The sequence below is a fragment of the Saitoella complicata genome (assembly GCF_001661265.1).
Source record: "Saitoella complicata NRRL Y-17804 unplaced genomic scaffold SAICOscaffold_23, whole genome shotgun sequence".
Taxonomy (NCBI): Eukaryota; Fungi; Ascomycota; class Saitoellomycetes; order Saitoellales; family Saitoellaceae; genus Saitoella; species Saitoella complicata.
The window spans coordinates 149,864-173,160 of record NW_017567014.1 but is presented as its reverse complement, the minus strand read 5'-3'; the positions used below and the strand labels follow the sequence as shown (position 1 = coordinate 173,160).

General features: G+C 52.4%; 14 protein-coding genes across 14 annotated transcripts; 6 read left to right on the top strand and 8 right to left on the bottom strand.

The window, feature by feature from the left end:
- Positions 1 to 77: 77 nt before the first annotated feature.
- Positions 78 to 4,521, bottom strand: SAICODRAFT_84248 (uncharacterized protein). Its single transcript, XM_019171353.1, has 2 exons — positions 4,267 to 4,521; positions 78 to 4,215 (listed from the first exon to the last, which is right to left on the bottom strand). The coding sequence occupies exons 1-2, from the start codon at positions 4,313 to 4,315 to the stop codon at positions 185 to 187; spliced, it is 4,080 nt and encodes a 1,359-aa protein (XP_019021987.1). The 5' UTR covers positions 4,316 to 4,521; the 3' UTR covers positions 78 to 184.
- A 134-nt stretch (positions 4,522 to 4,655) lies between these two features.
- SAICODRAFT_84246 (Phox-like protein) lies at positions 4,656 to 5,948 on the top strand. Its single transcript, XM_019171352.1, has one exon. The coding sequence runs from the start codon at positions 4,803 to 4,805 to the stop codon at positions 5,859 to 5,861; it is 1,059 nt and encodes a 352-aa protein (XP_019021986.1). The 5' UTR covers positions 4,656 to 4,802; the 3' UTR covers positions 5,862 to 5,948.
- A 151-nt stretch (positions 5,949 to 6,099) lies between these two features.
- SAICODRAFT_67389 (ATP-dependent metallopeptidase Hfl) lies at positions 6,100 to 8,812 on the bottom strand (the record flags this gene model as incomplete). The annotated part of the gene is made up of 3 exons (XM_019170311.1): positions 8,458 to 8,812; positions 6,416 to 8,415; positions 6,100 to 6,257 (listed from the first exon to the last, which is right to left on the bottom strand). The coding sequence occupies exons 1-3, from the start codon at positions 8,730 to 8,732 to the stop codon at positions 6,100 to 6,102; spliced, it is 2,433 nt and encodes an 810-aa protein (XP_019021985.1). The 5' UTR covers positions 8,733 to 8,812.
- Positions 8,813 to 9,126: 314 nt separating this feature from the next.
- SAICODRAFT_84239 (ARP2/3 complex 16 kDa subunit (p16-Arc)) lies at positions 9,127 to 9,774 on the bottom strand. The gene is made up of 4 exons (XM_019171351.1): positions 9,690 to 9,774; positions 9,549 to 9,636; positions 9,246 to 9,498; positions 9,127 to 9,193 (listed from the first exon to the last, which is right to left on the bottom strand). Exons 1-4 carry the CDS (start codon positions 9,745 to 9,747, stop codon positions 9,131 to 9,133), a joined length of 462 nt encoding a protein of 153 aa, XP_019021984.1. The 5' UTR covers positions 9,748 to 9,774; the 3' UTR covers positions 9,127 to 9,130.
- A 127-nt stretch (positions 9,775 to 9,901) lies between these two features.
- SAICODRAFT_9515 (YOR089Cp-like protein) lies at positions 9,902 to 10,763 on the top strand (the record flags this gene model as incomplete). The annotated part of the gene is made up of 4 exons (XM_019171966.1): positions 9,902 to 9,956; positions 10,012 to 10,071; positions 10,125 to 10,265; positions 10,327 to 10,763. 4 exons carry the CDS (start codon positions 9,902 to 9,904, stop codon positions 10,761 to 10,763), a joined length of 693 nt encoding a protein of 230 aa, XP_019021983.1.
- Positions 10,764 to 11,377: 614 nt separating this feature from the next.
- SAICODRAFT_21219 (uncharacterized protein) lies at positions 11,378 to 11,930 on the bottom strand (the record flags this gene model as incomplete). Its single annotated transcript, XM_019166392.1, has 3 exons — positions 11,832 to 11,930; positions 11,611 to 11,770; positions 11,378 to 11,391 (listed from the first exon to the last, which is right to left on the bottom strand). The coding sequence occupies exons 1-3, from the start codon at positions 11,883 to 11,885 to the stop codon at positions 11,378 to 11,380; spliced, it is 228 nt and encodes a 75-aa protein (XP_019021982.1). The 5' UTR covers positions 11,886 to 11,930.
- Positions 11,931 to 12,115: 185 nt separating this feature from the next.
- Positions 12,116 to 13,644, top strand: SAICODRAFT_21218 (uncharacterized protein). The gene is made up of 2 exons (XM_019166391.1): positions 12,116 to 12,508; positions 12,567 to 13,644. Exons 1-2 carry the CDS (start codon positions 12,319 to 12,321, stop codon positions 13,520 to 13,522), a joined length of 1,146 nt encoding a protein of 381 aa, XP_019021981.1. The 5' UTR covers positions 12,116 to 12,318; the 3' UTR covers positions 13,523 to 13,644.
- Positions 13,645 to 13,804: 160 nt separating this feature from the next.
- On the top strand, positions 13,805 to 14,533 carry SAICODRAFT_84233 (40S ribosomal protein S7). The gene is made up of 2 exons (XM_019171350.1): positions 13,805 to 13,984; positions 14,042 to 14,533. The coding sequence occupies exons 1-2, from the start codon at positions 13,835 to 13,837 to the stop codon at positions 14,477 to 14,479; spliced, it is 588 nt and encodes a 195-aa protein (XP_019021980.1). The 5' UTR covers positions 13,805 to 13,834; the 3' UTR covers positions 14,480 to 14,533.
- Positions 14,491 to 16,115, top strand: SAICODRAFT_67384 (DUF1295-domain-containing protein; the record flags this gene model as incomplete). Its single annotated transcript, XM_019170310.1, has 3 exons — positions 14,491 to 15,322; positions 15,373 to 15,925; positions 15,984 to 16,115. The coding sequence occupies exons 1-3, from the start codon at positions 14,982 to 14,984 to the stop codon at positions 16,113 to 16,115; spliced, it is 1,026 nt and encodes a 341-aa protein (XP_019021979.1). The 5' UTR covers positions 14,491 to 14,981.
- A 159-nt stretch (positions 16,116 to 16,274) lies between these two features.
- Positions 16,275 to 17,966, bottom strand: SAICODRAFT_60952 (SCF E3 ubiquitin ligase complex F-box protein grrA; the record flags this gene model as incomplete). Its single annotated transcript, XM_019169814.1, has 1 exon — positions 16,275 to 17,966. One exon carries the CDS (start codon positions 17,964 to 17,966, stop codon positions 16,275 to 16,277), a length of 1,692 nt encoding a protein of 563 aa, XP_019021978.1.
- A 485-nt stretch (positions 17,967 to 18,451) lies between these two features.
- Positions 18,452 to 19,485, bottom strand: SAICODRAFT_96391 (mitochondrial carrier). The gene is made up of 2 exons (XM_019172044.1): positions 19,420 to 19,485; positions 18,452 to 19,362 (listed from the first exon to the last, which is right to left on the bottom strand). Exons 1-2 carry the CDS (start codon positions 19,470 to 19,472, stop codon positions 18,495 to 18,497), a joined length of 921 nt encoding a protein of 306 aa, XP_019021977.1. The 5' UTR covers positions 19,473 to 19,485; the 3' UTR covers positions 18,452 to 18,494.
- Positions 19,486 to 19,738: 253 nt separating this feature from the next.
- On the bottom strand, positions 19,739 to 20,679 carry SAICODRAFT_21213 (SOH1-domain-containing protein; the record flags this gene model as incomplete). The annotated part of the gene is made up of 3 exons (XM_019166389.1): positions 19,739 to 20,374; positions 20,432 to 20,528; positions 20,577 to 20,679. The coding sequence occupies 3 exons, from the start codon at positions 20,677 to 20,679 to the stop codon at positions 20,179 to 20,181; spliced, it is 396 nt and encodes a 131-aa protein (XP_019021976.1). The 3' UTR covers positions 19,739 to 20,178.
- A 105-nt stretch (positions 20,680 to 20,784) lies between these two features.
- SAICODRAFT_96384 (uncharacterized protein) lies at positions 20,785 to 21,982 on the top strand. Its single transcript, XM_019172043.1, has 2 exons — positions 20,785 to 20,837; positions 20,890 to 21,982. Exons 1-2 carry the CDS (start codon positions 20,814 to 20,816, stop codon positions 21,742 to 21,744), a joined length of 879 nt encoding a protein of 292 aa, XP_019021975.1. The 5' UTR covers positions 20,785 to 20,813; the 3' UTR covers positions 21,745 to 21,982.
- On the bottom strand, positions 21,633 to 23,209 carry SAICODRAFT_67379 (uncharacterized protein). The gene is made up of 2 exons (XM_019170309.1): positions 22,631 to 23,209; positions 21,633 to 22,580 (listed from the first exon to the last, which is right to left on the bottom strand). Exons 1-2 carry the CDS (start codon positions 22,955 to 22,957, stop codon positions 21,951 to 21,953), a joined length of 957 nt encoding a protein of 318 aa, XP_019021974.1. The 5' UTR covers positions 22,958 to 23,209; the 3' UTR covers positions 21,633 to 21,950.
- Between the last annotated feature and the right edge of the window lie 88 nt (positions 23,210 to 23,297).

The following is a 23,297-nucleotide window of genomic DNA, read 5'->3' as shown; positions in this document are numbered from 1 at the left end:
TACGTTCAACATAATTCTCCTAAGATACGATGCCGGCCAAACGGTGAAGCGTGGTCAATAAGCTCCGTCAAGGTTATCGGACCGATGCAAGACTAAACCTTATTACCAAAACTGCAATGTTTTCCCAACGAACCTCGAAATGATGTACATAGCACTACTCCTAAGCCTGACTATGTTTGCTACCTTAATCAAGTGACAAAAATTCCGTCGTGTGGCCCTCCTCGTACTCCGCCCGACAATCAATGCAATACTTCTCCAAATCCAGCCAAGCCTCCATTTCCTCATCCGTCATCGCACGCTTACCCATATTGCGAGCGAGAACGGCATCCTTCATGAGCTTCTCTGCACGCTTGCACTTCCACGTCTCCTCCACCAAGAAGTTATTCCACTCACTCTCAATGAGCGTTCGCTCGACGTGATTTATCGTGCGAAGAGACACGAGCATGTCATGTCTCAAAGCACCGATACGCTGACGAGAACTGCGCAAGCGGTTTGCCGCAGCTCTCGTTGACGGTAGAGTGTAATCGATAATCGTGTCAAGCTCGACAGGTCCGTTGATGTCATTATGCGACTGCTGAACCTGGAACTCTGCGTAACACAACCCAGCATTCGATGACCTCAACTCCGTAGAATTAAACACCAAATCATTCAGGTCCTGCAAGTATACCGCCTTCGACATGATACCATCAGGCTTGACTCCCACGGCCTGCATCAAATGATAAGCCCTCTTCTCGTTCCAATACGACACCGTCGAACGCGAACTCAAAATCATGTTCGCAACCAACGACACCAGCAAGAAGGCAGTGAAGATATTGTTCGTAGTCGCAAACTCCCACACCTTCTTCAAGACCGTAGCCAACAACCCAACAGCCGTCTCCGCACCACTAACAACATCCTCCTTCAACAACCCCAAATTCGTCCTTCGGTACGCAACAGGCAAACGCGGCGCACTCGGATCGATATCCGAAGCAAGCAGCGCATCACCCGTAACATCCGTCCCAAAGAACGCAGGATCCTGGTGCGTATTATCTACCTCGCCAAAGATCTTCACAGCCTTACTCGCCGACGCGCTGGGGCCAAGAAGCTTGACTTGACCCATAACCAGCTCCACAATTCCCTTTGACATCTCCTTCAATCCAACCTGGGCTGAGCGACGAAGGGTTCCCTGCATAGCCGTACTCGCACCTTCCCACCTAACTCCAGTCCAGATAACGAGACGACACTTTCCTTTGCCCTCATGCGTGATACAGAACTTCGTGACCGTCGTGAACCTATCATGTTTCGGCAAATCGAACGGCCTCTTCACATCCTCCACAACATAGCAGAGCCGCTCATCCTCCTTCTCGATAGTCTGGTGCTCCACAATCGGCTGCACCTTCGCCATACTATTCGCGTCCTTGTACGTGATGTCATACTTAAACTCCCTCCTCGACAACCCACCCGGGATCTGCCTCCATGGATGCTGCTCAAACTTATGCACACCACGGTCCTTATACAACCTTTGCCAAATCCCACTCTTTCCACCAAAGATGACGTGGAACAAAGCCTTTGCAGGGATCGGGAATATATGCTCAAACTCCTTCCGATCAAGGTGGTCACGACATCCGCAAATCACGGGTTCCTGGGGTAACTTATATCTCGCAACCTCTTTCACGCGCCCATCGATACCACGCTGCGCAACCTCCACCTCCTCACCCTTCGTACGCAACACCCGTCCTTGCGCCTTTCGAATCTTCTCAACCCCAACCTCATCCAACTCATCCCCATCCAAACTATCATCTGTTGACGGCACCAACCCCCTCTCACCCTGTCTCCGATGATTCGCCAAATGATCAGTTTCCGTACTCGTCATCTTCATCAACTCCTCGAAAATCCCATTCGTATCCAAGGGCTCCTCAGAATAATAATTTTTCAACAAGAGCCCAATACGGCGCTGTGTCGCATGCGCAGAATCAACATACACTTTCACCTCCAACCGATTCGAGTCCTGTGTTTCCAGAACAATATAGTCGCAGTGCTTGCCACTGAACGCCTGAATGGAGCTCACCTCCCTAAACGGCGTCGAACTAACCATTACGAGTCCCATGTAGTGCGAATACACATAGAACGCACTCACAGTAACAAACACCCTTCCAGAATATTGCTGTTTGGCAGTCGGCTTCCACGTCGCTCTAAACACAAACAATACCCTCTCGTTTTTCGGCGCAGCTGGGAAGAGCGCTCGGAATTGCGCATCCTGAACCTTCAGCTCGGCCGGATAACCCGGCGGGTATGAGGGAGGCTGTGGGACGACAGGCGCACTCTCCGTACCAGAGTACTCGCTATTGACGGAACTCGACCGTCTATGCCTCCCAACCAGCTTCTCCCCAACTCTCTTGATCGGATTCCAGCTCTTCTCCGGCGTCACCTCCGTCGCACCACTCATCGTACTCCTCATACTCGCCCTCCTACTAACCCCCGCCGCACCCGCTCCCGTCCCGGTGTCGACACTCGCCTCAAACGTCGCATCCGCCGCACTCATTGGACCAGATAAGAGCTTGCCAACCCCACGCTGATCATGCGACGCATCCTGCCCGATACGATTAGTAGGAATGAGTCCCCAATTCATCGAACCCCAGAAATTGGCCATCATCCCATTCGGGGCGTTTCCGTTCTGTGGATCCCCCGTTGCCGCGTGCGCATAAATCGCACTCTTACTCAACTGCGTGGGAATGGGTGGAAGCGCAACCGTGCTCGGCGCCAACGTACTCCCTTCAAACTTGAGTGCCTCCTCCGCCGTCTCAGGCGTGGGATTCGTCACACCGGTGATGGCACTCAACGTACTCGCCACCAACCCAACAACACCCGCTCCTGCTCCCGCCGCGGCGCCAGAAGCAGAACCAGAACCAGCACTGACGGAAGCACTATGTCCCCTCAACCCAATTTTCGCAGCAATCCTTTGTCCCTTGCTTGGACTCGCCTCAACAACCCCCGAGCCTCCAGCTACAGCCCCAGTATCAATACTCCCTCTCCCCGCCGCCAACGGGTCAGCTACTGCCAGGTTCTGCATTGAAGCCGAGCCGGGAACACCGCCCTCTGCGTCCGTCGCAGGCTTGAATTCCGCAAACACCGGTGCAGTAATCTCGCGCGCATGCATATGACTGAGCGTCCCATCCCCCTCCTTCAGGGCGGCCGCCTTCGCCAGATCAAACACCCTCAACCAATCCGCTAAATCCCCCTCCGTCTCCGCCTGACAAAGCAAGCTCTGGTTCCGGGTCTGTACATCGAAACAGAATCTTCGGTCTTCCGTAGCGACGGGTTTCACGTTGCAGAGGAGTACTCCGATTTTATCACTTTCCTCGACACCGGCGACTCGTGCGCCTTGGATGAGCCATCCGAATTGCCCTTCTTTGAGGAAGAACCAGCGGCGGACCCAGATGTAGCGGGCGGGCTTTCCGGTTGTAGTGCGGACGTGGAGGTAGCCCTGCTTGCTTGGTTTTCCGCTCGGGCTGAAGGCGATGCTTCCAGCGTGCGCGCCCATTCCCAGACTCGTAGCAGGTAACTGCCCCACAGAGGCAACAGTGCTGACGCTATACTCCATCAACTCCCTCGGCGGGCTCGCGAGCCTGAGGGCCTCCTCCTCGAGCTCATTCCGCGCCTTAAGCAAGAACTCCTCGATATTCTTGGTCGCTTTGGACATCTCTTCAGACCAAGCGTGGATACGGTATATTTCGTCGGCCTTTCGGCGGTGTTGGTCGTAGAGGTCTTTTACGGCCGTGTTGTAGGTTGTGAAGCCGTGGGTGTAGGTCGTGATTAAAATACGGTCGATTGCGGAGCGGAGGGTGGAGATCTTGACGGCGTAGGAGAGCGAGGCGTGTAGATATACCTTACGGCTCTCAAAGAGTTGCCAGGCATCTTCGCGCAGCGCCGACGGTTCCTTGGTCTTTGATTGCGAAGCATACCGGGTACACATATTCTCGTAGTTAGTAAACGCAGCATGATACTGTCTCCGCGCTTCCTTGAACTCCTTGAGGTCCGAACGAATAAATGCAGATATTGGCTCACAGAACTCTTTCTCGGCCGCGTGGGCGGATTTGAAGATTTGTGACCAGTAGAGGCGGAGGGAGGAGGAGAAGTCGTTGAGCATAAGGAGGGTATAATCCGGATCGACGATGGCCTCGGAGTTGAAGGTTGGTACTGCTGCTTGGTAAAATCGTTCGGATATTCCTTCAGCATCTGTCCAGACCTGATCAGCAATTTCGAATCAGAAAGGAGGTATGGACATACACTGCAAATGATGCGTAAACTCCTTAGTTGCCTTCACGAACCCTTCCATCCATTTCTCCACTGCATCAACCTGATCCTCCAAATGCCGAATACTCGCTCTGAAACTGGGCGAATCGAGAGCGGCTTCACGGAGCTGTACCGGAATCAGGGAATGTGCCTGCTTCGCAGGAGGAGGAATCGGTTGGATTGCGACGGGAACAGGAGCGGGAGCTGGAACAGCAGGTTGCGCAATGGCACCAGCTGGTAGGGTAGCCATATTGGCTATATTGGTTGATGGTTGTTTGTGCTTGTCTTTTGGTGTAGTGTTTCTCGCTTCTCGTCTGGGAATGGCTGGAGTTCCATGTGACGTCAGCGGGACACCCAAGTTGGCAGGAGAGCATACACCCCCAAGCTTTCGGGAGAGCATACATTCAGGAGGCAGGCGAGAATTGCCGTAGAGGAAGGAGCAGTTGTACGCGACTGACAGACATAACGATCGCATCAACCGGGTATAGGCAGCATACACCCCCAAGAACCAACGCATACACCCGTCGACCATGTCACTACCGCTACAAATATCAATACCCTCCGCATCAACGGCAACAGACCCAAAGCCCCATACAGTCTACAAAGTTTCTGTCTCCCTGGGCCTCCGCTCACTGAACCTCCAAAAGCGATATTCGGATTTCGTCACCCTGAACACCCAGCTCAAAGATGTAACGGGGTCGGCACCACCAACCCCACTCCCGCCAAAACACTACTTTAAAACTACTATCTCTGATACTGGATTACGGGAAGAGCGGAGAAGAGGGCTGGAGGCATATCTACGAGCAATCGCAAATAGTCCAGACCCTCGATGGAGAGAATGCCCAGCATGGCGAACCTTTTTGAAGTTACCAACAACAGCTACCGCAACGCCAAGCGACCGTGCCCTAATGACAGAAGACTGGCTAACAACCCACAAAACAACCCTCCAACTCCTCCACTCAGCCCGCACCTCCCTCTTCGCCCGTGACCGCCTCCACTCTACCGAAGACATCGCGCAATCCCATTCTGCCTCTGCCGAAGCCAAGAAAGCCCTCGTGGATGCTGCACGACGAATTGGTGTGTTGGAGGGAGGGTTGAAGAAGGCGGGGGAGGATGGGATTATTGGGGAAGGGGAGTTGAGGAGGCGGAGGGACTTGGTGGCTGATGCGAGGAAAGAGTTGGGTGCGTTGGAGGAGTTGACTAGTGCTGTTGCTACCCGTCGACGGACGGAGGAGCAGCAATCACGGGCTGCTACGCCAGCGTCGATACAGCAGCAACAACTGTTCAACACTACTGGTACGACCCGCAGCATCGGTCGTACCCTCGGCGGACCTGCGCCTGAGACTGAACGAACACGCGAATTGAGCAATACGGGCCTCCTCCAACTCCAGCAAACAATGATGGAAGATCAAGACGATACCCTAGAAACCTTCAGTCGGTTATTGAGGAAGCAGATGGAGATTGGTGTTGCGATCGGGGAGGAGCTGGATGAGCAGAATGAGATGTTGGATGAGATCGATGGGGGCGTTGACAGACTGGGGAGGAAAGTCAAGAAAGCAAGGAAGGGAGTGGAGAAATTGAATAAGTAAGTGCTGGTGTATGAAGCTTTCATCATCTCTATCAGTTGCAGAGGAAACCCTGTAGAATAGCAGATTCAAAATGATGACCCAATCGACTCACCAATCCGAATCACGGGACGCGTGGGAAAGCTAGCTTACCGGTTGGAACTGCCCCGTGGCTGGAGAATCCATCCAGTCATATCAGTAGCCTGGCTTGAACCGGCGACAGACATTATACATTGACTATTTCATGTTCTCTCATGTTCTCTCATGTGCGTATTCCTTTACCGTACTCGTCTTTTGTCCAGCCTTTGACGAGCACTGAAGCAATCATTGCTTTTATGGACCCGGAGTAGTAGTCACGACCGTTGCACTCCAAAGCTTTCCTGAAGTTGAAAGATTGAGAAAATGATTTATGCTTTCTACCTACTATAACATACAAGGAACTGTCGCTTTGTTCTCAACAGACCAAGAAGTGCCACTCAAACAATGCTAATACAAATCCACTGCTTGCCCATCTTACATCGTCGCACCAGGTGCGGGCTGATCCGGAATATGAGGCGTAACAGCATCCGGCTTCGCACCCTTTCCAAGAATCTTGCTCAAGTCCATGTGCTTGCTAGCATATGGTCTAGGACCCAGCAACTCCTCAACCTCGGCGAAAGTGATGACCTCCTTCTCCAATAATCTGTTAGCAACCTTAACCAATCCATCCTTGTGCTGCAACAGTAACTCGTGTGTCCGCTTGTGTGCGGCCTTGACCAATGCTCGGACCTCATCGTCGATCATCTTACCGGTAGCCTCAGAGAAAGGCTTCTGATAGCCCTCCTCCTGAGTGTAGGAGACAGTACCGATGTTCTCGCTCATACCATACTGGCTAACCATTGCCTGTGCCATGCGGGTAACCTTCTGGAAGTCGTCCGATGCACCAGAGGTGATAGCGTCACCGGAGAAGAAGATCTCTTCGGACACACGACCGGCGAGAGCCATGACCATACGGTCCGTGATCTGACCCTTAGACATCAGGTACTGGTCGCGGGGCAAGTAGGATGCGTAACCAAGAGCCTGCGCACGGGGAATGATAGAGACCTTGAGCAGAGGGTCAACGTGCTCCAAGAACCAACCAGCGACAGCGTGACCAGCCTCGTGGTGAGCGACGGTGTTCTTCTCCTCGGGGCTCATAACGCGGGACTTCCTCTCCAAACCGGCAGTAACACGCTCAATAGCTTGCTCGAAGTGAGCCAACACGACGGTAGTAGCGTTGAATCTTGCCGCAATGAGAGCAGCCTCGTTACAGCAGTTAGCAATGTCAGCACCAGAGAAACCTGGGGTAAGAACGGAGAGACGCTCGGCAAGTTGCGTGCGGTCCTCGGTAGTCTTAATTGGCTTCAAATGGACGTTGAAGATGTGCTCACGGCCCTTCAAGTCAGGCTTGTCAATCGCAATATGACGATCGAAACGACCGGGACGCATGAGCGCAGGGTCGAGAACATCCGGTCTGTTAGTACCGGCGAACACGACGATGTGCTCATCGGTTCCGAAACCGTCCATCTCGACCAAAAGCTGGTTGAGAGTGCTCTCACGCTCATCATTGGTGAAATTACCTTTTCCACGAGCCTTACCGATGGCATCGATTTCATCAATGAAGACGATGCAAGGGGTGTTCTTCCTGGCGTTGGCGAAGAGATCACGGACACGGGAAGAACCGACACCGACGAACATCTCCACGAACTCGGAACCAGAGACACTGTAGAAAGGAACACCAGCCTCACCAGCAGTAGCCTTAGCCAACAAGGTCTTACCAGTACCGGGAGGTCCGGACAAGATCGCGCCACGGGGGATCTTGGCACCAAGCTTCTCGAAAGTTGAAGGGTCCTTCAAGAACTTGACGAACTCCATAATCTCCTCCTTAGCCTCGTCCATACCAGCAACCTCGTTGAACTTAACCTTGACAGCGGTCTCTTGGTTGAAAAGCTTGGCCTTGCTCTTACCCACACCGAAGATTCCACCAGCTCCTCCTGCTCCAGAAGGCCCCTTCTTCGCCATCCAGTAGAACGCCCCGATCAACAACAGCGTAGGCGCAAAAGACAACAAAGGACCAGCAATGGAGACATGGTCGTGGTACTTGACGGGGATGCGCTCAGTCATTGGGATGCCAAGCTCATTCTGCGCATTCTCTAATCTGTTCTCGAAGACTTCCGATGAACCAATAGTGAAGTAGTACGTGTTCATGCCGGCATTGGATCCAGGGTAAACCTGACCGGCAGCATTTCTGTTGAGCGTAACTTGGACCTCTCTCCGGTTAGGAACGACGGTCAAGCGCTCGACGAGTCCCTTGTCCAAGAAGGCGGTACGGAACTCCTGCCAGGTGATTTCCTGAGAGTTGTCCGCGCTACCAAAAAGTCGGTAAGTCAACCATGCACCACCAACCAAATAGAAGATGTTGTTGATGTTGATTGCGAAGACTTTGCCTTGCGGAAACTCAGGATCTGATTTCGACGAGCGGCCGGGACCCGACTTGGACTTCCGCTCATCATCCTTCTTCTCCTCTTTACCCCCATCGTTCTGTTTCCGCTGTTGATCGCTGCCAAAGAATGCCTTGAATCCCGGAGGCAAGTTCTCGAACGGGAATATCGGCGGCTCCATCTCGTCCTTGTTCTTCTTCGCCTTCTTCTCGGCCTCCTCCTTCAGATCGGTCTTCTCCTCGCTCTTCTCCTCCGACTTCTTCTCCTCCGGCTTCTTTTCCTCCTTGTTCTCGTCCTTTGGTGCCTCAGACGCGTACGTTCGTCTCAGGAATGCATTCGGCGCTCTCGCACCATTGCGAAGCAAATATGATCGGGAGGCGTTGGTGGCGGACATCGACGAGAGGAGACCGTTGGCACGGCGTATCGAAGATATCATTATTGATTACAGACGTATCGAAGGTGACCGATGCCGTCTATGAGAGTTTAAATGGAAGGCTGTTCGGATGCTTTTTGGTGGTGACTAAAGTTCGGCGTCTCGAAGGCTTGCGTAGACGCTGCAGCGCGGTGTCGTCGTCGACGATCTTCTTGTGGATCGGGAAGTTGTCAGGAAACATTGAAAGTAATTCGATCAAAACGAAAATGAAAATGACACGGTTTACAGGGTCTGCCGAGGTGCTTCATGGGACTGATGCCAGCCTCCTTGGCAGGGCGACACCACCAACGGATCTGAACAGAAGTCACCAAAACGACAGAGTATCGTGGTATCCAAGATGTCATATTGCTCCGAGGCTTTCTTTCACGTCCTCTTTCTGCTTTCATAGGCTCCCCTTCCGTCTATACCGTCCTCCGATCCGTAACCACACGCACAATACATCCACTTCCCGCAACCTCCACCAACTAAACCACCCAATCAGCACCCAATCAACAGTATTAGCACCAATTGACTCACCTTTTCATGCCAGCTCAGTAAAACACTCGAATTGAACACTTCTGGTCTCTCCATTCCCTTGTATAGATACTTCATCAATGTATCCTGCTCCTCGATGCTCAAACCCTTCAGCAACCCTGCGATCTCGGAGCCCTTGATGGAGTTTAGTGTTTCCATGACGGTCGTGGTATGGACTTCTTTCGCTTGGGCGTAGGGTGCTGGACCGTATGGTGGAGACTGGAGGATTAGGGGAAGGGCGGAAGCGGCGTCACCTCTGTACACAGCGTTAGGCAGCAATGACAGTAGGTTGTCCAATCTATGTACCTCGACAGAAGCGCTCTGACTTCCTGAGCGCGTTGCTGGACATCTGCGTCGACCTGATCCGGCGACAGCGGGTTCGGAGGGTAAAGGTCTGTACTTCGGATATTAGCTGCGATTCAAGCGAAGCCGGGTATCGTAAAGTACCATCAGCAGTCACGACGTCCTCCTCGTAAGCATCGATATCAATCTTCCTGAACGACATTGCAATTGTTTTGTTCGTGGAGGCTCCTCTGCACTGCTCCAGCGTCATCACGGGCCCAATGCACAACCTGCATGCCATGACGGCCTACGCCTTACGATACGGATAAGACAAGAACCAACCTTTACTCCCTTACTCTTCGCTGTCTATTACAACGATGGCCGACGAATCACGCTCTACACGCACTGTGCATTGCAAGCTCGTCCTTCTAGGTTCGTTTTTGGGTGTGTCTTGCCGCTGTTCTTCCTGCTAACATCGACGATGCAGGCGAAGCAGCTGTCGGTAAATCCTCTCTGGTTGTGCGCTTCGTGAACAATGATTTCCAAGGTATGTAGGCCTCTCGTTTTGATTTGAGGTCAATGACTGACGATTGTGTACAGAGAACCGCGAACCAACGATCGGCGCTGCCTTCCTCACCAAGAAGATCACTACCCCTTCTCAATCCACCATCAAATTCGAGTTCTGGGATACCGCCGGTCAAGAACGGTTCCATTCGTTGGCGCCCATGTACTACAGAAATGGTACGCATACACTCATACTCGTCGCTTTCGGTGATATATGCTAACATATCATGTGGCAAAGCCCAAGCAGCTGTCGTGGTATATGATATCACCAAATCCTTAAGTCTAGACAAAGCCAAATCATGGGTCAAGGAACTCCAACGCCAAGCACCACCAGACATCGTCATCGCCCTCGCCGGCAACAAAGCCGATCTCTCGTCCTCTTCCCCTGCCGACGAAGACGAAGACGAGGACGACGACGAGCCTAGCTCTGCACGTCAGGTATCTTACGAGGAGGCCAAGGCATATGCGGATGAAGCTGGCCTACTGTTCTTTGAGACGAGTGCGAAGACGGGGATGAATGTTCAGGAGGTGTTTACGGAGATTGCGAAGACGATTCCGGAGGAGACTGCGCCAGCTGGTGGACGGGCGGGGATGGGGAGGAGAGAGGCGAGTGGACGGGTTGATTTGAGTGAGAATAGGGCTGGTGCGACCCAGGCGAGTGGTTGTGCTTGTTAGATTTGACAAGGAGTGTGGGAGAGGCTGGTGAGGTTGAATCAGGAGTTCAAGAGACAGGATACGATTTGCGTTTCGTTGCTTTTTTACGTTGGAGTAAGGGTTTGGTTCGTCTATAGCTAGCAATTCCATATGATTCGATCATCCGCATCCAGTTGCCTTCTCTGGCGAGTGTTACTTAACTCCATGTGCATCCAGCCTTCGCGCGGTTTCGGTCCGCACGGGCCCGTTGGGCAGCGAGCCGAGGGCGTTCCCGCACTTTCCCGACGGATAAGATCAGTGGAGGTGTATCAATCGCATCGATTTCGTCACGATTGGGGCTCATTTGTTCATTTTCATCGCATCATGGAGTCGTCATCCCCAAGCTTGACCTCTGACTCGACGTCGCGATGTGCTGCGCACGGTCCCGGGCCCAAGCTTCAGCGGCGGGGTTGCTTCGACTTCGCCTGGTCGCTGCTGCGCTTATCTGAGCCGCACTCGTTTATCCCACAAAGCTTCGCACAATGGAATCACTTCAAGTTAAGGAGAACGAGTAAGGGTACAGCACCGTTTTGTTTGAGGTGTTGACAAAACGGATGCCTATTAGACAATAAATAAATGGTATCAAAACAATCCCATTATTCTCCAAGCTCTGTCAAAAGTGTAGACCTCGCTTATTGAACCTCCCAATCGAAAACATTAAAGGAACAACGAAAAGACACCCCTCATAGAACCCGATTTCCCAAGCCATGGAGTTGTCTCCTTCCCTTCTTTCCTTCTCTGCAGTCTTTATCTATACTCCATAGTGGTGTAGAGGGGATAGAGAGAGCGTAGGACGCTTAAGCCATGTAGGCAGCGACGGCGACGGCACCAGCGACGGCCATCATGATGGAGGAGTCGACGGAGGTAGCAGCGCCGGTGAAGGCAGGGAGGGTAGCAGCGGAACCGTTGGTAGCGGTGTAGTTGGAACCAGTGGCAGCAACAGAAGCGTTACCAGCGGCAACGGTAGCGTTGGAGGTGGAGTTGGTCCACTGTCGCTGATTGTTAGCATTCACTCCGGGCAAACAAAGGTTCTGGGAAATAATAACAAACCTGAGCGGAGGCAACAGCGGCGGCGGCAACGACGGCGAGGGCGGAGATCTGCATTATGGTAAACGAGAGTTGGGTGTTGAACGAGTGTGTTCGGTTGAGATAGTCGGTTGGAGAACAACAGTCGAAGGGGCGGGGGGCTCCTTGGTTTTATACCGAGTCTGGTCTGGCAGGGGATTGTGTGTACACTATTCTGAATTTGCGCGCACCATGCAATTAGGTCGAGGAATGTGCGCCAAACCGTCCGTGCGCCAGCCGAGAGGAGAACCGCAAGGGGAAGCACTGGAGGGGCGAGCTGCGTCCTATCGATACCGTTTGTTGCCCAGGGCAAGAGAGGCGAGGTGCATTTATTATTGGAGACTCACCGAGGCCATTCGCGTATCGAACGCAACGGCTCACTCCCGCACGCGCCGAAGCAGCTTGTCTTACCGTAATACACCTCCCCCTTTCTGATCCCTGTGCATACATCCCCATACAAACACGCGTACGAATGTCAACAGAAGCCGACGTACGGGCGACGGAGGATCAGATCCATGATGCTCTAGATCGAGCAGATGCTGCAGTTGATGCGGAACATGCTGCGACGACCGCAGTTCCGGATCCACCTGTGCAAGCAGATGTTCCACCGGAAGGCAAAGCTGATCCTGACGCGGAGTGGATTCTGGGTGATTTCTCTGAGAGTGCGTACTTTGATACAGTCAGTGACTATGAGTTGAGCTGACACGTCGCAATTTTCAGCCGTGACACACCTCCCAATCGAAATATACCGTTCACTCAAGCTCGTCGGCGCACTCGATCACGAAGCCACGACTTCCCTTACCTCCCTCCATGAACTTGCGCTACTATTTCCCAATGCCTCTATTTCGTCACGGGAAGAGCTGCGATCCAAGATGAGCGAGGAGATGGATCTTGCGCTGAAGGACAGACAGGAGTGCGTTGCGGAGACACGGAGGTTGATGACGATCTTGGGACATCATAAGGTGCGGCTACAGGAGGAATTGATTAAGATGGGGTGGAAACCGCCTACGCCTGAACTTGAGCCCGAGCCTGCTCCGGTGGTCGAGGCCGCACCAGCGAGCAGGTCGGGAATGGCGAAATCACAGCAAGCGAAGGCACAAGAGGTACAGGTACAGGATGAAGGACCTGTTGAGATGCCCACTGAAGAAGGATTTGTTCAGTTGTTACGGCTCAAGAAGCGACGCGGCCAGAAGTGGCAGCCGAGTGAGGCTGCGATTCAGGAAGAGAAGGACCGATGGCTTGCGGAACACCCTGGATATGTACCTCCACGACCACCGGGAGAATACAAGACGAAGGGAAAGAAGAACAAGGGAAATAATGACGATGCCAAAGCCAATGTGAGGAAGGCCGACGAAAAGAAGGGAGCTGCGAATGAGGAGGCAAAGACAAAGATCGCAACGCCCGCTTCCAAGAAGAAGGCGAAGGCTGAAGTGGCACCTGTCGCTGACGAAGAGGAGGAGGAGGAAGAAGAAGACAATAACCTCTACTGTCTTTGCGAGCAGGTCGCTGATGGTAACATGGTTGCCTGCGATAACTACAAGGAGTGTCCACGGGAGTGGTTCCACTATGCTTGTGTTGGTTTGGAGAGAGCACCGCGAGGAAAATGGCTATGTCCGTACTGTTCAGGCAAGTTGGAGTTCAAACCGAAGAAGAAGACGAAGAAGAGAAAGCGGTGAATGGTGTTTTCGTCGTGGGATGGTCCGACAGATGGTTTATGACTACATGTATCTTTACAGCGGACGGCGGGAGGAAGGAGGAGCAAGACTGATTAGTGGACGATTACCATGATATACCCAGGATTCTACTCCTTCAATAAGTATTCTACATGCAATTTCGATCTGACGTCTGGTGCCAGGGTTTGGCAAACCCTCACGCACTGCCCCTGACAACAGCGCGCGCACCGCAACACCCAATTTTCGAAGTCGCGCCGGCGCATCGACCTTGACCCCGACCAGCTCCACGCCCTTTTCCAGTCCGTCCCGTCGATAATGTCTGCCCTCCAGAAGATCATCAAGCCCACTGGCGTTGCCGCCGATGAGGTCGAGCTCACTGTTGCTCAGGCTCTCTTCGACCTCGAGACCTCTGTCGCTGACTTGAGGAAGGAGTTGAGGCCTCTCCAGTTCTCCGCTGCCAAGGAGGTTAGTCAATCGTGATTTTATCAATCATCGGAATTTGTTTCTGACTTCTATCAATAGGTTGAGGTCGGTTCCGGCAAGAAGGCTATCGTCATCTTCGTCCCCGTTCCCCTTCTTAAGTCTTTCCACAAGATCCAGCAGCGTTTGACTCGTGAGCTCGAGAAGAAGTTCTCTGACCGTCACGTCGTCTTCGTCGCTCAGCGCCGCATCATGCGCAAGCCTACCCGCCGCTCTCGCCAGCAGCAGAAGCGCCCCAGGTCCCGCACCTTGACCGCTGTCCACGACTCCATCCTCGAGGACCTCGTCTACCCCACCGAGATCGTCGGCAAGCGCACCCGTGTCCAGGTTGACGGCCAGAAGATCATCAAGGTCTTCCTCGACAACAAGGACGCTGGTTCCATCGACTACAAGCTCGGTTCCTTCTCCCAGGTCTACAAGAAGTTGACGGGCAAGGAGGTCGTCTTCGACTTCCCCGCCACTCAGGGTGAGGGTCTCTAAATTATTTTCCGTACGCGAGGAATGATTTGAAAAATTGGGATTGGATTTTTGGAGTTTTTGAGGGCTTTTGGTTCACCAGGCATTTCGACGAAAAATGAAAAGATCTGCATCCTCTTATATCCTATCTCTGGCAAGCAGTGTCCGAGGACCGCTGTTGCGCCCATCTCGAAAGAGATGGTTGAAGCCCTCAGATAGGAAATGAGAAGGGACCGGCATGTCGCGCAATGGACTGTGGCTCCCTTCGTGTAGTTGTGTGTCGTAGTCCTGTGTGTCCACTATCCAACGCTACTGTGCAGTGCAACTCTATCGCGGATTCCCCCTCCATACTGATACTTCTAGAGTTGTCAAGTTGATAACCTGTACATAGCATCCTGCTTGGGTAGGCCATGCCAAAGCCTGGGGGTTCACGTGGATCGGCAGTTTCGCGCGACGTCGTGATCGAGCATACACCCCCTCCTCGACCATTGCAAGACGAAGAACAACCAATTGACCTCCCAACAACATGTCTGGTATAGCATTCCAGCCCAGCATGGCAGCGGACTTCTCCAGATCCGTCTTGCCCGATCTTCACCAGATTGCCGACCCTGCGAAACTCGCGACGATGTTCAACGACCCACGGCAGTTCTGGGTTCAGACGAACCCGCTGCTGTCCGCGTTTGTATGGAGCATGCTTTTGTCGGTAGTTGTTTTCATCGTCTCTGAAGTCAATGACAATTACTCGCAAGTGGACAGATTATGGCCATTCCTCCCTACGGGGTACACCCTCCACTTTCTCGCTTGGGCGTACTACCATAGGTTGGACAGTCCGAGATTATGGACATTGGCAGGACTGCATGTTGTTTGGTACTTGTTTACTTGGTGGGATATTGTTCTTCTTGCTAATACGGGTACAGGACATGTCGTCTCTTCTGGAATTATTACCGTAAAGGCGGATACTCGAAAGGCTCGGAGGACTACCGCTGGCCTTACATCCGCAAGAACTGGAGGTTCTTCTCCAACCCCACTTTCTTCCGCTTCTTCAACTTTGCGTTCATCTGCGTCGCGCAGAACCTCCTCCACCTCGCCATTGCGACGCCGGCATACATCGTCCTTCTCGTCTCACGGGATGTCGGGCCGAGAGCTGGTGATGCATTCGCTGTCGAGGCTTTCGTGTTGAGTTTGTTCCTTGAAGGCTATGCTGACGAGCAACAATGGGAGTTCCAGTCTATGAAGAAGAAGTTCTTGGAGTACCCCGAGGATCAGAGGCCAGAGCGTTTGGGGGGGTTCACACGCAAGCAATTGGAGAGGGGCTTCAATACCCATGGGTTGTTCGCTTGGTCAAGACATCCGAACTTCATCGCGGAGCAGCTCATTTGGATCTCGTTTTACGCAATTGGATGTACGGCAAGCGGAATATGGTTGAACTGGACAATTGTGGGATGTTTATCCTACTGCATACTCTTTCAGGTTCGCGAGAACAGGTCCTTCAGTCGTTCCATGGAACTGAGCTAATCTTTGTGGACAGTGCTCGACGCGACTTACCGAAGAGATAAGTTGTGGCAAATATCCAGCATACCAAAAATACCAAAAACAGGTGGGCATGTTCGTCCCGACCGGCAAGTCATGGGATGAAGCAGTCGATGGAAAGGAAGAATAAATAGCCATTTGCTTAATGCTTGATAAAGTCGTCCAATAACGACGTATTGGCCGAGAAGAAGGATCAGTGCGTTCAATGCTGAAATCCCTCTGTAATGCTATGCCTTGAACCACGAAAAGCAATATAGTAGACTCAATTACCCACATGCCATACTCAGACCTAATCTTCGCCTTCATCCATGTCATTGTCATTGTCATCCGCTTCCCCAAAATCATCTGTGTTGTCTACGTTATCCGCGTTACCCGTGTTATCCACGTTATGGAAGCCACCATCGAACATCACCTGTGCCCCTTGTGCCGCCATTAAAGCAAGTTGCTCCGGGTTCTCGCCTTGGTGCTGCAGATACAGCGTCTCGGCCTGTTGGCGGTGAAACTCGTACAACTCATTGAGGTGTTTCCGGAGGGCTTTGACGCCATCACCACTGAAGACGCAAAACACGGCTTGCTGATGCTGATTAAAGTCTGGTGGCGACGGACGACAGAACTGGCGGAGATCATCACGCATGCAAGACGGTACACCCGTGAGACTGAGATGGGTCAATTTATTACATGCGTTGACGAGGTAGAGGACAGCGGTCAAGGTCAGCCTGACGCAGTAACTCATGTGCACGCGCTCGAGCGTGTTCTCGCCTTGACGGTTGATGAGGGCCTCGATTGATCGATCGCTGACGTTGGCGCATTTGACCAGACCGATACGACGAAGTTTGGGGAGTTGGGCGAGCCGTTGAACGGAGTTGTCTGATATCTGAGAACAGCAAGCGAGATCGAGATAGCGGATGCGTTGACAGTGCTGAGCGATGGTGATCGCGCCGCGGTCAGTGATGGCGCTGCAGTGTCCAAGGTGCAAATAATGCAAGTTCTTTCCGAGTCGTGCAATGTAGGTGCAGCCGCGGTCCGAGATGTTTGGACACTTGGCCAAGACGAGGTTTCGCAACTTCTGCGCCGAGTTGACAATCCTGGAGATTGTATCATCTGTGATCCGGGCGCAGGAAGTTAGATCCAAGATGCGCAAAGAAGGGCTGGATCCGTCCGTCAGGGATTCGAAAGCAGTATCCGTGATGTTGGAACATCCTGCGATACGGAACTCTCTCAAGGATGGAAGATTGCGGAAGATCGTGTCAATCGCATGATCTGAGATTGTACTGCAGTTGTTCAAATCAACTTCCATCAGATTCTTGCATTTGTCTGCCAACTTCAGAACAGACGTGTCTCCTAATTTGACACAATTGCTCACTTTAATCCTCCGCAAACTCGGACAGCTGTCGGCCAATGTCAATATCGCATCATCTGTGATGTTTTTGCAGTCCGTCATATTAAGACCTTGTAAGCCTCGGCATGTTTCCGCAATAAGCTCGACCGACTTGTCCGTGATCAACTCCATCGACGCAATATCCAAAGCCATGATTGACCTGTTGTTCAGCAGGATGTTCTTCAACCCTTCATCGGTAACCTTTTTCGAACCGGCGAGAGTCAGTCTCTCAAATTTGGTGCAGACGGAGAACTTGTCGATTACTTCGTCGGGAAGTTGAGCGGCCAATGCAGTGAGATTGAGTCGTTTTATGAACTCGCCGTAAGGAAAAGTCTGGTTCGGACTCTTCAAAGTCGTCATGAGTTTTAGTAATGCCGAAGTCTTCTGAATGTTGGGTCGATACCAGAGGAGGTCGATGCCGGCATGGCACCAGAGACGGCATACATGCGTGCAATTCCAGATGTCCTGAGGCGAGAGATGGCCATAAATGGCAAGGACAAGCTCAATAGGCAGCTTAGCAGCCAAACTTTGTAACCTGTCCGGAACTACCCAGTTATTCGAGGATGAAGCGACAGGCAACTCCCGTCCACCCTTCAGCACCATGGACTCTTGTTTCATTGCTGCTCAGAAGGACGTCGTAAACCGGCAAGAAGAAAGTCGATAGATGAATGCGGTGTTGCCCTTCCAGCGGAGAAGGGGAACTCCTGGGGGTGTATGCTGTTTGTTGAGGTTGAGCTCCTATAGCTGAGCGATGTACGATAGGCGCTCATACGTGCGGCCTGCCATGCACATCGCCCGACTAGACTCGATCGAAGACGTCAAGCTGCGAGAGACCGGTAGCTACGGCAACGATGACAATCTGCCTCAATGTGAAATAAACGTAGTGAAGGGAATTCTGTCTGGTAACCATTTCTCCGCTGTAGAGCCGCATACATTGCTTGTACAGGATACCTTACATAACACAATGCACACATTGCTCCCACGCCCGGAGCAGCAGCTGATGAGGAAGGAACCCTCTTTCCAAACGATGACTTGAGATGATAGGGCACAAAGATATCTGTAGAACCGCATATATTTTGACTATTACTCCATCGTACAAATTCCCCAACGCTCTTTCTTTTCGCGCTACGCTTATTTGAAGGCCTTTCCGAAAAGAATGAGCTGAACCTGGTCGTAAAGAGACAAAACACCAGCACCAGCAACACCACGGAGAATGTTGGCACCAGCACCCTTGAAGAGAGACTTGAAACCCTCAGCGGCAACGATGGACTGGAAAGCGTGGACGGAGGACTTGTACTTGACGGCCTCACCGGAGGTCATCATCATACGACGACGGACAGTGTCGAGAGGGTAGGAAGCAACACCGGAGAGGGTGGTAACAGCCCATCCGAGAGCGAAGGAAGCAGCGAAGTTACCCTCGAGGTTACCGGTAAGAACAACGGGCTTGATAGAATCGTAGAGACCGAAGTAGAGACCACGGTAGACAATGATACCAGCGACGGAAGGACCGAAACCACGGTAGAGACCAGCAAGACCGTCGGTAGCAAGGGTCTTCTTGTAGACATCGACCAAACCGTTGAACTGACGCTCACCACCCTTCTTGGCAGACTTGGCGTCGTTGGCAAGACGGGTACGGGCGTAGTCGAGGGAGTAGACGAACAAAAGGGAAGAGGCACCAGCAGCACCACCGGAAGCAAGGTTACCGAAGAACCAGGGCCAGTAACCATCACGCTCCTTCTTGAAACCGAACATCTTCTTGAAGTAGTCCTTGAAAGCGAAGTTCAAGGCCTGGGTGGGGAAGTAACGGATGACGTTAGCGGTGTTTCCACGCCAGAGAGAGATGACACCCTCGTCCTTGGCGGTACGAGAGAAACACTCGGAGATACCGGCGTAACGCTTGTCAAGACGACCCTGCTTGATCATCTCATCCTGGTTCTGGATGAGGAGCTTGACACGCTCGATGGGGGCGGCAGCGGTCTTGGAGACCGCAGCGGAGACACTGGAGACGGGATGTCAGCAATTGCAGCGGAGAAGCAATTGAAGCAATTAAACGTACCCGCCCATCATGAAGTCGACGAGGAAAGAAGATTGCTTCTTGTCAGCAGACATCTCTGTTATCTCTGGTATGGAAGAGTAGAGGGGTTGATTTGGGATGGATGGGCGCCGTTGGCCTTATAACCGACAACAAGAATTTTCTGGGGTGGCTTAAGAGGTTAGCGTCGTTCCCCCTAACCCTGACGCGCCATCCGTCCGATATCTCCCGCTGCCGTTCTGCTATATTATACGGGCCAATTGCCCAGGTAGCATCTCTCAATTGCTGTCTTGTGGTATTGCTTCCATCCTCTTTCATCGCTCTCTCCCCTCTTTCCTGGTGCTGCCGGTGGTGCTGCCGGTGGTGCCGTCCCTACATGTGTATACCTCGAGCTCCGAGGAAACCTGGTTTGCTCGGAGGAGCTGCCGACTGATCTGCACCTGGCAATCTGGGACGGATCGATGATGTGGAGAAAGACCGCAATTCATATTTGTCACCGGCAAACCAAATTGCCTTTGGGTGGGGTGGGAAAGCAGCTTTATCCTGCTATGAGCAATTGCTATGGGAACACGTAGATTGCGCAATGGATGACACTGCAATCGATTAGCCGGGTAGGACAACCGGCCAATTGAGCACTCTGCCCAACCTCGCGTACCGAGAATGTCACTTGATCGTTACTCTGACCCGCAGGACCACGGATAATAGTTCTCCCGATGAAACCTAGTTTGATCAACAGAAACGTCCAGCGTGATCTGTCAAACCTAAAGCTTGTTCATCCTCATATCATGGTTGTGCTTCCTTTACAACAACACCATCCTCCACATCTTCCATCTTCACACCATCCTCTTCTGCTTGATAGCGGTTGTTGTAGTTGAAGAACAGGGCATCGTTGATCTCGTTCACCTTTGCCGGATTCTTCAACGCATCTCTGAACTTTGGCTGCTTCAGTAACGTCAAGAACTGGAGGCAATTGGGGTATCTGTCGAGGCATGGTAAGACGTGCACACCAAAGCCAGATCAACCACAAGGTACTCACGTCAGAAACTTGGAATACTCGACTTTCTGAAAGTACTCCAGATATTGCAGATAATTCAGAAAAGCAGGATCTTCGAAGAACCCACGATGTGCCAAATCTACTGACGGTGTAAGTCACAAAGCAATCGTAAACAACATCAACGAACATTCAAGGTACCGCGGATTCGCCAGCGCCTGGACCATTTCCAAATCAGCCTCAAACCTCGTCGTGTTATCTGTCCATGGCTGTAGATTTTCTGGTACGTCCATCCTTGGGTGATCGTTTCGACGAGCACTGCCTGGAGGGTATGCGCCACATCATACTATCTACGTTACACGCTACAGTAAATGCGCCTCGCTCCCCACATTCGGCATCCCGCTACGACATATCATCACAAATCAAAATGTCGAATCCGTTTATTCCGAAGGTACGAATGGTATTTTTCGGGCCTTGGACGGCACTGACGATGCTTTCTACAGTCTCGCCGGCCAAAGTTCCGCTTGGAAATCAAGATCCACGAACTGACAAATATCCCACTCGTCTCGGGTACTGTACACGTCAGATGGCATCTCTCGTCGTCAACAGCAGGTGATTCTCGAGGCCGAACATCGCGGGCACCGATAAAAGATCACAAGTGCTCATGGGACTATCACCGTGAGGCGGTGATCCGCATGGTCGTCGGAAAGGACGGCATACTTCAAGAATCGGGGTTAGTTTGCGAAGTCGTACAAGAGCTGAATGGTGGAAGGGATGTGTTTACTATTGGTGTACTGCACATCAACCTTGCGGAGTATTGTGGTGTGAAGCGCGAGGAAACACGGCGGCATCTTTTGCAGAAGTCAAAGGTGAACTCGATCTTGAAGATTACACTCAAGACCCATCAGATATCGGGGGACACAACTTATCGCACACCGGCGACGAAGAAGTCGTCCGTGTTCAGCGATATTACTGGTTTGGTATCCGAGCACAAGGACCACTTCAGCCCCATGACCGAAGAGTTCAGCAACCGTGCACAAAGACTACTGGAGGACAGACAGGAAGGCTTGTCAACTCAGGATATGTACAGGAGCACACTAGCAGCAAGATGGCAATCCATGACAGGAGAACTGGACCCTCAAGCCGCTATTGAGGATATCTTTCAGGGCGGTAATGGTTGGCGAGAGGTCGAACCTGAGAAGCGGGAACGACTCTCCAAAGAAGAGCGCGAGCTGCGAGCACAGCAGAACAGGTGGGAAGAGGAGGAAATGGAATACGGTGGCAAATCCTGGGTACTAAAGAACTTTGCTCAGGAAACGGTATTGGAAGGCGACGGAAAGGCTGGGGAAGTTACGTGATGAAGAATGAATTGCCGCTAAGGGGTATCGTAAAAGTCCATGAACTCTAGATAAAGTCCGTGTTCCTGCGGTTCTCAAGATCATGCAAAGAAAATAAGTAAAAGTGTCCAATCCCACCTGTGGCGCCCCATGTGAAAACCCCACCAACCTTCAGCCTGCCTCCGTGCCTACTCGCCCTCGCCATCCAACAAACATTACCTGTCTCCCTACCTCATCATCCCTAAACTTAACAAGCCCCGCGCAGCACCAACATCATTGTCCTGCGGCTCCTCCTTCAACTCCCTCCCAGGCGTCTTGAACAAAGCATCCAAGTTCGCAGTGGTGGTTACTCTGATATCATCGTCCGAGCTCTTTCGCAACCCACCCATGCTTGGTCTCTTCGGCGCAGGCGTATCTTGCATCACCGGGCTGAATGGACTCGGTGCAAGGATCGAACGCGCAGAAGGCGCGTATGGGGTTGAATGCGGGCGTTGCGCGTAGGGCGTGTAACGACATGCCTTCGCGATGCTGGAAGGTAGTGCAAACAGAGGCTCAGCAGAGTCTTCGTGCTTGCGCTTAACGGTAGTAGGAGGTGCTGATGATGATGCGACAGATGGCGAAGGCTTGGGGTGTGGAAGGTGCGAGAGTGGAGTCTCGGCTTGGTTGATACGGACTTTGTACATGGCCAACTGAAGCCGCATACGCAGCTTCTCAGCAATATGATGTACACATGCTTTTCTTGCAGAAGTGTTTGCTGGATAGCCTGGTTTCTCATCTGGAATGTTGGATTCGACGGAGGAGATGCTGGTCTGTGTGTCGTTGACGGGTTGTTGTGATGGTTGAGACTGGGACAGGGCCTGAGAAAAAGTCAGCTACAGCATGTAACGTGACGGAAACGCAGACTTACCACTTCAGACAGTTGGGAAAGGATATCATAAGCATTTTGCAACTGTGAATCATGGACGTCGTCCTCATAGTGGCTCCTGGGATACACAGGCACCTGTTCAGGCTGCGACGCAGTTTTGGGTTGATCCTCGTAGATGGCGGACCCACGAACACTGTTCTCCTTGTCGCGTACATCCGAATAGATTGTTGGAGGCGGCATGAGCGTTTTGGGCTTGATCGGGCTCAGCTTCCGCCGCTTAGAGGGCGAGTCGACTCTGTTGAACTGGGCGTTCGTGTCGATAGCACCGAGCACCCTACGCGGTGTCGCGTTCTGAGAAGGAGCAGACATATTGACGCGTCAGGTTAGGATGTTAAGCGGATGGTGGAGATGCCTGAAAATGGTTTGAGGGTTATAGATATTCAGACGCGTGACGAACTGGTGTACGCGTCAGTTTGCGACCGAAGAAGTTGCCGAAAAGTCGCGTGAGTTCAGATAAAGGTTCTCTTGAGCTGGCGGAAGTAGCTGAACGTGTAAGCAGATGCGATATAGGTCGTTTGGGACAGGGATCGTTGATAGTTGTTGCTGACTCGAAGGGCGCTCGAGCTGCGACTCCGGGTTTTCTTGGTCGCGCAAGCCACGTTCGACGAGGGCCGCGAGGGCGACGCGAAGCATGAGAGTCGTTGTTTAA

Coding starts and splice junctions, on each gene's coding strand:
- SAICODRAFT_84248 (XM_019171353.1), bottom strand. CDS start 4,315: ATGGAAGGGTTCGTGAAGGCAACTAAGGAGTTTACGCATCATTTGCAG. Junction 4,216..4,266: donor GTTTACGCATCATTTGCAGT/GTATGTCCATAC, acceptor AGGTCTGGACAG/ATGCTGAAGGAATATCCGAA.
- SAICODRAFT_84246 (XM_019171352.1), top strand. CDS start 4,803: ATGTCACTACCGCTACAAATATCAATACCCTCCGCATCAACGGCAACA.
- SAICODRAFT_84239 (XM_019171351.1), bottom strand. CDS start 9,747: ATGTCGTTCAGGAAGATTGATATCGATGCTTACGAGGAGGACGTCGTG. Junction 9,637..9,689: donor GGACGTCGTGACTGCTGATG/GTACTTTACGAT, acceptor TCCGAAGTACAG/ACCTTTACCCTCCGAACCCG. Junction 9,499..9,548: donor GTCAGAGCGCTTCTGTCGAG/GTACATAGATTG, acceptor CGCTGTGTACAG/AGGTGACGCCGCTTCCGCCC.
- SAICODRAFT_21218 (XM_019166391.1), top strand. CDS start 12,319: ATGTCAACAGAAGCCGACGTACGGGCGACGGAGGATCAGATCCATGAT. Junction 12,509..12,566: donor TCTGGGTGATTTCTCTGAGA/GTGCGTACTTTG, acceptor CGCAATTTTCAG/CCGTGACACACCTCCCAATC.
- SAICODRAFT_84233 (XM_019171350.1), top strand. CDS start 13,835: ATGTCTGCCCTCCAGAAGATCATCAAGCCCACTGGCGTTGCCGCCGAT. Junction 13,985..14,041: donor AGTTCTCCGCTGCCAAGGAG/GTTAGTCAATCG, acceptor TTCTATCAATAG/GTTGAGGTCGGTTCCGGCAA.
- SAICODRAFT_96391 (XM_019172044.1), bottom strand. CDS start 19,472: ATGTCTGCTGACAAGAAGCAATCTTCTTTCCTCGTCGACTTCATGATG. Junction 19,363..19,419: donor GTCGACTTCATGATGGGCGG/GTACGTTTAATT, acceptor TCCCGTCTCCAG/TGTCTCCGCTGCGGTCTCCA.
- SAICODRAFT_96384 (XM_019172043.1), top strand. CDS start 20,814: ATGTCGAATCCGTTTATTCCGAAG. Junction 20,838..20,889: donor CGAATCCGTTTATTCCGAAG/GTACGAATGGTA, acceptor TGCTTTCTACAG/TCTCGCCGGCCAAAGTTCCG.
- SAICODRAFT_67379 (XM_019170309.1), bottom strand. CDS start 22,957: ATGTCTGCTCCTTCTCAGAACGCGACACCGCGTAGGGTGCTCGGTGCT. Junction 22,581..22,630: donor TTTCCCAACTGTCTGAAGTG/GTAAGTCTGCGT, acceptor ACTTTTTCTCAG/GCCCTGTCCCAGTCTCAACC.